Below are 9,216 nucleotides of genomic sequence, written 5' to 3' on the forward strand. Positions count from 1 at the left end.
ATTTTCTTTTTTCTTCTCTTTTCCACATTACGCAGTACATTAAAAATGGATTTCCAAAATCGAGTTGGTAGCAAACACAGAGGAGGAGGAGTAGCCAGCTATTCTGAATCTAATGTCGATCGTCGTGAAAGGCTTCGTAAATTAGCCATGGAAACAATCGACATCAGCAAAGATCCTTACTTTATGAAGAACCACTTGGGTTCATATGAGTGTAAACTATGTCTAACATTACATACAAGCGAAGGCTCCTACCTTGCACACACTCAAGGAAAAAAGCATCAGACCAATTTAGCACGACGTGCAGCTAGAGAAGCAAAAGAAAATAACCTAGTACAACCAGCCATTGGTCCTGCTAAACCTGTGATTGCACCACGCAGAAATATAATCAAAATAGGTCGACCAGGTTATCGAATCACCAAAGTGCGGGATCCTGTCACTCGCCAACTTGGATTTCTTTATCAAATTCAATACCCAGAGATCGGCCAAGAAGTCAAGCCTCGTCATCGATTTATGGGAGCTTACGAACAAAAAGTAGAACCACCTAATAACGCTTACCAATACTTGGTTATAGCAGCAGAACCTTATGAATCAATTGCTTTCAAAATACAGAGTACAAAAGTGGATGAAACACCAGGAAAATTTTGGACTCACTGGGATCACGATTTGAAGCAATTTTCATTACAATTCTTTTTCAAGAGTGAAAGAAGCACCATGTTTGAAGGAATGGAAGCCACTCCTACGGCTGCACCGCCCACTGCCATGGTTTAATAATAAAAAGTTCTTTTTCTATATACAAGTGACATTGTAGGCTCGTTTTCTTCTTTGATGTTGACATTAAAAGAGAACGATGCAGCTTTGTGTCTGTGTTACAGCACGAATAGTTACATCGTCCATCAGTTGATATAAATGACAGTTTCAAGGAAATTGGTTCTAAATAATAAGGAATGCCTCTTTTTTGATACCTTGACCTTCATATTATTTACGTACGCCCTCAAAAGGATGACATGTTTTTAGTGAAGAAAAGAGAGCTACGAATGCATATGGTAAAATTGCAATTCATGTACTTTTTTATTCTATGATAGTTTAAACATTAGAGACGTCTAGCCTTCTTTGGTCTACAACCACCAAAGGGAACAGGTGTAGCATCTGTGATTCGCTTAATTTTCCAAGTTGCGCCTGTAGCTAAAGCTTTAAATGCAGCTTCCCTTCCAGGTCCAAATCCCTTCAAGATGAAGTGAACATGAGCCACCTGTAAGTTCTTTGCTTGCATCTTTTCCAAAAGCTGAAGTGATGCTTGATGTGCTGCTTCATATCCACTACGAGCAGCTTTCTTGAATCCTGCTGATCCTCCAGAGGTTGTGATTAAAGGTAAGCCATTAGGTCGAGTCAAAGTGACAATGGTATTATTGGGAGAGGCATTAATATGAAGCTGATGAGGAGGTCCAAAATTAAGAGCCTCGCCGAGGCCGTGAAGATCAAAGTTGAATTCTGGCTTTACTTTGTTTTTATTTTTTTCAACAGAGTCCTGCAGAATGTTGGAAAGACCGTCCCTGTTTTGGACTTTTGAATTTGACAGCACCTTCAAGATGCCCTCCATTTGTTTTGATGGCTTTCCGATTGTTTGTGGAATGGTGCTGGATACCCATCGTGTTTGAACAAGTCTTTGTAAGCAAGGCTGTTGTGTAATTTGTTGGCAAGCCCTGGGAATATTGTGTTTAAGTCTCAACATTATAAATAATCCAGGGTAAAGAAAAGGATGCTTGATTTAAAAAAGCCACACAGAATGCTGCAAGACGGTAATTTAAATCCCGCTATACACTCTTTAGTCGTCACACGATTGAAATAAGAACGTCGCTTCATTTGCTTCTTCACTGTGTTTTAACTTTATGTCGCCAGTTTGATCAACAAAAAACCAACAAACACGTGTAATTATGATATGTACGTATTTTATATCAAACGATATCCCACAGAACGGTCTTAGGTTAGGCAGACACTTTGGTAGTGTGAATTTGTAAAATGATGCCACATACAGGGCCTAGAAGAAGCGCCCGTAGCATTAGCCTTCTCGCGGATTTCCTTGTGCGCGTAGTGTACACCTAAAAGTTTAGTATGAGTGTTTAGTAAAACTATGATAGAACATTTAGCAACATTCACACTAGCACCTAGGTATATCCCTGGGACAGATTTCTTTTACATGAAAGGATTATGGGCATTATAGTAAAAGAGTTGGTTGGTCAACATGTCGATAACACCGCCTATTGTTTGGGTCGATGTGTTTGGGCAAGCAAACGCGTCTCTGATGCTTTATACGTTTCAAAGTTACCACATCTAAATCCAATCTTGGTAGAAGCCCAATGTGATATGGATGCTGATTCTATAGCAAGATTATTCTCGTATTCCTTGCAATTGAAACAAGAATACAGTCAATTACCAAAAGTACTTGTAATATCCATCAAAAGTATTACAACTGGAGTTAAATCAAAGTTCAAAAATTTGGAAAATAATTGCATGTATACAATGGATTGTGATTTTTGGGCAGAAAGCTGTCAAATTCTTTCAGCCAAATCAATTCAAGCTCATTTAAAGGGCAATCCTTTGAACAAGTTGGTTGCTTTAGGCCACTTTCTTATTTAGCAAAAAAGAAACGGCTATGTTGCCGAAACTAAGACTAAGGATGTGGTTATAGGCTTTCTAGCTGCGCTTTATTTTCAGTAATATAATAATAAAAAAAAACTCTTCTTATTGTTCTCTTTACATCTTTCTATGCGTGCATTCACTGTGGTTTGGAGAACTGGTGGCAGAGATGGGCTTCAAAAGAGTCATTTGTACCATGGGAGAGGGGCCACCATATCCTTAGTCTTCGTTTTGGCAACATAGCCATTGGTGTAGGCACGACCAGTAACTCATTTTAAAGTCAGCGCAAAATTATTTTTTACCTGAACGCAGTAAAAAAAGTTCACGATTGCAACTTTATGAAGTCACTCCTTTTATGGAGTATTGTCCTTTGGTGTAAAGAATGGGATCTTCTACTCTTGCACATGCGATATGTTTTATTTTAGAATAGCTTATCAGTGAATTCGTAGTAGCTTACATTTTGACATGACAGCGAAAAAAGATTTCGACTCACAGAAGTTTATGGACAGAGTACTAATGCGTCTCTCTAAGTCAATTCCAAGCTTCGCTAATTTCGTCCGTGAAGGAGTGGGAATTATTTGGTTAAGCACGGCAAAAGATCACTTCAGAAATCAGTCGTTAACACACGTCAAGTCCAATATATGATGTAGAGTTAAAGATATACATACAGACTTGTTGTGCTCCATCGTTTAAATTGTAAATACAGAGGCCAATTATCTGCCATTGTTTTGTACAAGCGATGCTTTAATATAGTGTTCCTTGTAGTCTTTAGACTATTTTGACTGTGTTGATTAAGAAACGGTAATTGCTAATACAAAAGAACGCGGGACCTATTTAAAACTGTCAGCCAATTTTCTATCAACAGCAGAAATTTAGTTCCTTATTGGGCCACAAATGTTTTGACCAGAGTAATTTTTGAAGGGGGAAAAAACACTGCAAGTCCTTTTTTTTTTTCTTCTACTTTTTTCCTCTAGTTTTTATTATCAAAAGATCTATTGATGTCTAAAAGGCCGACAAAGATAAAGGCTGCTGAGGTATCAGATCCCTCAGACACAAGCAGTAGACAGAGACAAACAAAAAAAGACGAAGTAAGGACAAACGTTGTTTAGTCTATATAGCAAGAACTTAGATCGCCATAACCTTTAGGCACTACGAAAGAAACTTGAGCAAGAATTCTTAAAAAAGTCCAATACTTCTACTAGAACACTCAACAAACGTATACCAGGAACAGTTTCTGCTTTAAGACCAAACCATGCTGTGACAGTTAAAGAGAATATGCTTGTTGTAGAATCTGCACAATTTATGGCTGCAAAACGATGCGATTGCGTATTGGTGGTCAATGAAGACGACCAGCTTTCAGGCATATTTACTGTAAGCAAAAATAACTTTGTCAAGCTGCATAATTGCCTTTTTTAGTTAAACTTCTCAAGGAGATAGGCCAAAGACATTGCGTATAGAGTAGTAGCCGAGGGTTTAGATGCAAGGTAGGAAAGAGAAGTGTGAGACTGTAAAGTGATAAGAAAAGCCTAACGTCATATGCAGAACAATAACTGTCAGTCAAATCATGACAAAGAATCCACTGTGTGTCACGTCTGATACATCAGCAACAGAGGCACTTGATCTTATGGTACAAAGGGGATTCCGCCATTTAGTAAGCTTATATTTTACAAACTATAACCGCAACCTCGCTCATCTATACTATTTATAGCCTGTTTGTAATGAAGAAGGTGATATCTTTGGTTTATTGGATATCACTAAATGCTTATATGAGGCACTTGAAAAAATGGAACGTGCATTTGGATCATCTCAAAAATTATACGACGCATTAGAAGGGGTAGACCAGGAATGGTCTGGAGGTAACCCTGCTCAGCTAAATGAATACATGACACATTTACGTGAGAGCATGGCCTGCCCAACGTTAGAATCTGTCCTGGATGGCACTCCTCCAGCGCAAGTGAAATATAAGACAAATGTAAAAGAAATTGCAGTGTTGATGAGAGAGTTACATACAACCGCTGTTCTTGTAACAAAGAGTCACAAACTTCAGGGTATCTTTACCTCGTAAGTTCATATTAAAAAAGAAAGTTAGCTAGGACTGACATATCCATATACAGTAAAGACATAGTACTCCGCGTTGTCGCCGCAGGATTGAATCCTGAAAACTGCACAGTAGCACGAGTGATGACACCAACTCCAGATACAGCTACACCTGAAACAACCGTATTGGATGCCCTTAAACTTATGAACAGTAAGGTGTAAACAGAGTTTGATATCATTTAAAGAAACATCTAAACAAAAACATTAGAGGGTCACTATCTCAACCTTCCAGTGATTGGCGATGGTACTATAGTAGGCACTGTAGATGTATTGAAACTGACTTATGTCACGTTAAAACAAGTAATAAGAGCTCGTTGCTCATGATAAAATAGATTGTTGATATCATTTCTGATAGATGAACGCTATCCAGGGAAGCAATTCAGAAGGAGGGCCGATGTGGTCTCGTTTTTGGGATAGTTTCAGTCCTTCCGCGGCTGATTTGGCAGAAAACGGATCACAGCTGTCAGACAACTCAAATAATAACAGCAATAATCATCTAGCTCCCCCTCCTTTCATATCACCACAGCCCTCTACATCATTAAAGACTTATTCTGATATCTTACCGAGCGAGTCTGCAAGCATGGTTAACAATAATAACGAAGCCTCTTCGTCATCACTGACAACAGCGGTACCGATAGCACAAGATGTATTCACATTCAAATTTACTTTAGCCGAACAAAAGACACATCGCGTAGTGACAAAATTGTCATATAATGAACTTTTAGAGGCTATTCGATCTAAATTACCTCCAAACCAAGTAGAAAATGAAAAGGAATGGCTCACATTGTCTTATTTAGATGACGAAGGAGATAAAGTGCTTATCACCTGTGACTCTGATGTATTAGATGCTGTGCGTTTGGCAATGAAAGCAGGACAAAATAAAGTCAAATTGTTCGTGCAAGATGATAGGATAGATACCAGCAAATCAACCACATCATCGTCAACAACAGCGACAGAAAAGATGACCACTTTTGAAGAAAAAATAGAAGTTGTAAAAGAAAAGACTGTGGATGAAAAAAGTAAGGGCAGTAGTAGTCATATCATATTATCTGCTACAATTGTCCTCATGGCAGCTACGGCTGCTGGTGTCTATATCTACTCAAAAACATCCAAGCAAAGGTAGCAGTCTGTATATCCAAATAAAATCAACTTTATTATTTACAATGTATTTTCGGCCACGGTCTCTGCTTGAGGGATCGCCATGATTTTGTCCAGTTCGTCTGTATTTGTCTTGATACTAGGCACAAGTGCTTCGACAAATAATAAAGGATATACACTGGCATATTTGAAAAATAGCCTTGTTGAATAGCGAATGAATTCTTTAAGTTGGCTGTGTGCCTCTGTTTTAGGGAAATTGCTACTGTATATTAAGATGCGATTGAATAATTCCATGACAGGCAGCTTCCAGAACAGATATTCTGCCTTTCTTTTTACCATGGCCCTGTGAAAGAAGCTGGTGATGTAGTGGATGTATTCAGGTTCCAGATCAGCATAGTATTCCAGTAAAGTACAATATGTGCGAATAACATCCTCATTCATGTATTTCTTGTACGTGTTAATTTAAGTCATACAAGAAGGATATATATCTTACCTTTTCGAAGCCTTCAAATTTAAATAGCTGTTCATTATATGCAGAACCATGATCTTCTTCACTTTCGTTTCCTTCACTTTCATCCATTTGTACTTCCTCTGGTTCTTCGCTATCTTCGACCATCTGTTTCTTTTTATCTTTCTTTTTTCTAGAGCGTTCATTTCTCTTTTTTCGTACAAATAAAGTCTTTTTTGTTTTAGCATAATGATCCAGCATTTTTAGCAGAACATGAGTAAGCATGACCATAGTCTTCAAATATTGCTTGGATTGGTTACGGTAGTTTTTTACAAGGCTGTGAAGTAGATCGAGAATCGACTGCTCATAATATAAATTACTTTGAATATGTTCTGCAGCGTCGCGATACTCTTCTTCTTCTGATTGACTCATCTCGTGTAAACTAACCAGCATTTGCCTAAAGCAATCTGCTGTCACAGTTACTTCAAACCATTTCTTTTCTTCTTGCTTTTGTCGAATGTAATGTATACAAAATAATATTGTGCCTAAATCAAATGCTGTAGCAACTAAATCAAAATCAAATGACTTGTTCAATATATTTCTTTCATCTTGTCTTGAAGGTAGGCATAACGTATTGGCTTTTCTCGCTTTACTCGTCTTGTTTTCATAAAGATGATACTGTAGGAACCATCCCATACAGAAATAGTAGCGAATATAGTCTTTGTCTACAATCTTTTTATCGTCTCTTTTCATATCCTTTAATACAGATGAAAATAATGCTATTGTTTCGATCAGAATATTGTCTTTTTTTTTTCTTTTTTCTTTTGCTTTGCGCTGTTTACCATTAAAACAAGTTTCCACAAAAGATTGTGCAGTTGCTTTAAGATAGAGTAAACATCGAGAATCTTGATACACCTTTCTAGCTCTAATTTCATCTGCAAGTTTACGCTTGAGGCCTACTCTGCTGATCTTCTTGTCTCCATCTACCAATTCGCTTACATCAGCAAATCCAGCCTGTTGTTTATGAAAGACTTTTTTGTTTCCTTCCTGTATTGCGCATAAGCATGTACTCTTTTTTTTTGCTTTATCTTATTTATTTACCCAATCTTCCAATACATATGTTCCACCAAACCTATTATGTCTTGTTGGTCCATGTGCTATTTTCTGTCGTTTTTGAGCCTTCTCTACTGTAAGCATTTCTGATAATTTAGCTGATAGTTCATTTAATCCCACATTTTTCTAAAATAAGATAAATGAATACCATACGAATACTCTAGAAATATTCTTACTGTATCAGAAGTGTGTTTGTAAGAAAAGACGGTTTTTGGGTCAGCATGTTGAAAGATATTGTATAGGATTTCTAAAACAAGCACATTCCACTCTGATGAATCTTGTTTGTTGATACTATTAGATGAGATGGTCAATAAGAGTTCGATCACGTCTGCTTCATAAAATCGAATCATGAGGTCTTCCTGCATATGTGACATCTTGATCTGCTCGACTGTTCCTGCCAGTGATAGATTTAAATCGGGAATAGCTGATAAGTTGCGAAAAAAGTATAGGACAAGCCGAATGACTGTATTATCTCGTATGGATCGTTCACTTGATAAGTATTGAGGTTAGATCAGAAAGAAACAAAATATATGTTTTCTATTACCTGTATGGGATGCGAACAGCTGGTTCAACCAAGCGTAAAATGACTTCAAATACACCTGGCTTTAATAGGCCTAATTTATATTTTCTGTAGCAGTCAATCATATTAGGATCATATTCGTCTTCTTCTTCATCATCAAGGCTTTTCTCAATAGGCCAGGTCATAGGTACGAGTAACTCGACTTGAATAGACATTGAGTACATAACACTATATTTTCTTTTCTTTTTTTTTTTTTTACCACATGCCAGTATGAATCTATTAGCGATCTCTGTTGATTGACCTTCAAATGATAACATGAGAGGGACGATGTCAGATTCAATGATATTAAACTCGGCAATCGTATTGAGTACAGTCTTTTCTTTATATTCGCTGTCAACACGAATAGCTCTCTTAAGGTCTCTTAGACATGCTAACAATATATGTTGGTAAACTTGCTCTTTTTCCAGCTAAACTTGCTTACCAAGAGCTTCGTCGCCTACAGAGTATTGCCTTGTTCCGTCTGCAGAAGGAAGCTCTTCATGAGCACCAAGTGCTGAACATAAACTAAGAATGTAGTTTCTTGTTTCTACTCTGTCGTCAGTAGTATCCATTGCTTTTTCTTTTTTTAGAAATTCAGGACGCGAAAAAAAAAAGAGTCCCACCAAAAATGAGAGATCTAGAAACCGAGAGCGGACTATTTTCACGCGTTTCGCGCGCTGGTCCTGACGCAAGGTTATTGGTACGGAACTTTAAACTGAATGTACACTGAAAAATAAGGAGAAAAGTCAAAAAAAAGCCAAAGTCAAATAAAAATTTGGGCCCTGCTTCCAAAGTGATCCCCTTTCTCTTTTTCTTAAAGACATGCGGTGGCAGCAGTTATGCCTTGATCTCCTTAATACATATTATATTCCCCGCACACACGATAGAATAATATGTTGTCATGGTAGAATAAATAAAAGAGTAACACCAAGTGATTATTTCAGTGTCCATTTTCAGTGAACCTTTTTTTCTCCTTAAAGAGTTGCTGTTTATCGTCACGAAGTGTTGATCTTCCATCCTTAACACAGTTTATTACCTTTTCTTATTATCCCATTCTCTTCTTTGCTTCTTTATGGTTTCCATAGAAATAATAGGATTATCAAACAAAAAAGAAGAAAAGAATTCTTTTTCCTTTTTATAATCGCATGAATAAAAATGAGTTACACGATACAACAATGCACCTTGTCTCCCTGTCAAATATCAATTCTATCTATTCGCTCAATTACTACATCTCCTTTTTTATAAAGTTGGATCCCTCTTTTTTTTT

The 9,216-nt window shown here is 37.3% G+C and overlaps 5 protein-coding genes across 5 annotated transcripts; 3 read left to right on the top strand and 2 right to left on the bottom strand.

Moving 5' to 3' along the window:
• The first annotated feature begins 30 nt into the window (after positions 1-30).
• Positions 31-990, top strand: RHIMIDRAFT_6305 (putative splicing factor 3a subunit 2). The gene has a single exon (XM_023615487.1). It carries the CDS (start codon positions 46-48, stop codon positions 766-768), a length of 723 nt encoding a protein of 240 aa, XP_023471045.1. The 5' UTR covers positions 31-45; the 3' UTR covers positions 769-990.
• A 100-nt stretch (positions 991-1,090) lies between these two features.
• RHIMIDRAFT_181749 (translational machinery component) lies at positions 1,091-1,429 on the bottom strand (the record flags this gene model as incomplete). Its single annotated transcript, XM_023605795.1, has 1 exon — positions 1,091-1,429. A coding segment is annotated over one exon (339 nt), but the record flags the coding sequence as incomplete, so codon positions are not given.
• Positions 1,430-2,044: 615 nt separating this feature from the next.
• On the top strand, positions 2,045-2,865 carry RHIMIDRAFT_253729 (uncharacterized protein). The gene has a single exon (XM_023611045.1). The coding sequence runs from the start codon at positions 2,206-2,208 to the stop codon at positions 2,632-2,634; it is 429 nt and encodes a 142-aa protein (XP_023471047.1). The 5' UTR covers positions 2,045-2,205; the 3' UTR covers positions 2,635-2,865.
• Positions 2,866-3,594: 729 nt separating this feature from the next.
• RHIMIDRAFT_6316 (CBS-domain-containing protein) lies at positions 3,595-5,872 on the top strand. The gene is made up of 8 exons (XM_023615490.1): positions 3,595-3,722; positions 3,781-4,005; positions 4,072-4,118; positions 4,177-4,285; positions 4,343-4,695; positions 4,749-4,882; positions 4,940-5,031; positions 5,087-5,872. The coding sequence occupies exons 1-8, from the start codon at positions 3,633-3,635 to the stop codon at positions 5,852-5,854; spliced, it is 1,818 nt and encodes a 605-aa protein (XP_023471048.1). The 5' UTR covers positions 3,595-3,632; the 3' UTR covers positions 5,855-5,872.
• Positions 5,873-5,889: 17 nt separating this feature from the next.
• Positions 5,890-8,521, bottom strand: RHIMIDRAFT_232774 (timeless-domain-containing protein; the record flags this gene model as incomplete). The annotated part of the gene is made up of 8 exons (XM_023607810.1): positions 5,890-6,276; positions 6,323-7,056; positions 7,120-7,324; positions 7,379-7,516; positions 7,567-7,879; positions 7,935-8,112; positions 8,170-8,340; positions 8,392-8,521. The coding sequence occupies 8 exons, from the start codon at positions 8,519-8,521 to the stop codon at positions 5,890-5,892; spliced, it is 2,256 nt and encodes a 751-aa protein (XP_023471049.1).
• Positions 8,522-9,216: the final 695 nt, after the last annotated feature.

The sequence above is a fragment of the Rhizopus microsporus genome (genome assembly GCF_002708625.1).
Source record: "Rhizopus microsporus ATCC 52813 unplaced genomic scaffold scaffold_1, whole genome shotgun sequence".
NCBI lineage: Eukaryota > Fungi > Mucoromycota > Mucoromycetes > Mucorales > Rhizopodaceae > Rhizopus > Rhizopus microsporus.

Coding starts and splice junctions, on each gene's coding strand:
- RHIMIDRAFT_6305 (XM_023615487.1), top strand. CDS start 46: ATGGATTTCCAAAATCGAGTTGGTAGCAAACACAGAGGAGGAGGAGTA.
- RHIMIDRAFT_253729 (XM_023611045.1), top strand. CDS start 2,206: ATGGGCATTATAGTAAAAGAGTTGGTTGGTCAACATGTCGATAACACC.
- RHIMIDRAFT_6316 (XM_023615490.1), top strand. CDS start 3,633: ATGTCTAAAAGGCCGACAAAGATAAAGGCTGCTGAGGTATCAGATCCC. Junction 4,006..4,071: donor AGCTTTCAGGCATATTTACT/GTAAGCAAAAAT, acceptor TCAAGGAGATAG/GCCAAAGACATTGCGTATAG. Junction 4,286..4,342: donor AAAGGGGATTCCGCCATTTA/GTAAGCTTATAT, acceptor TACTATTTATAG/CCTGTTTGTAATGAAGAAGG.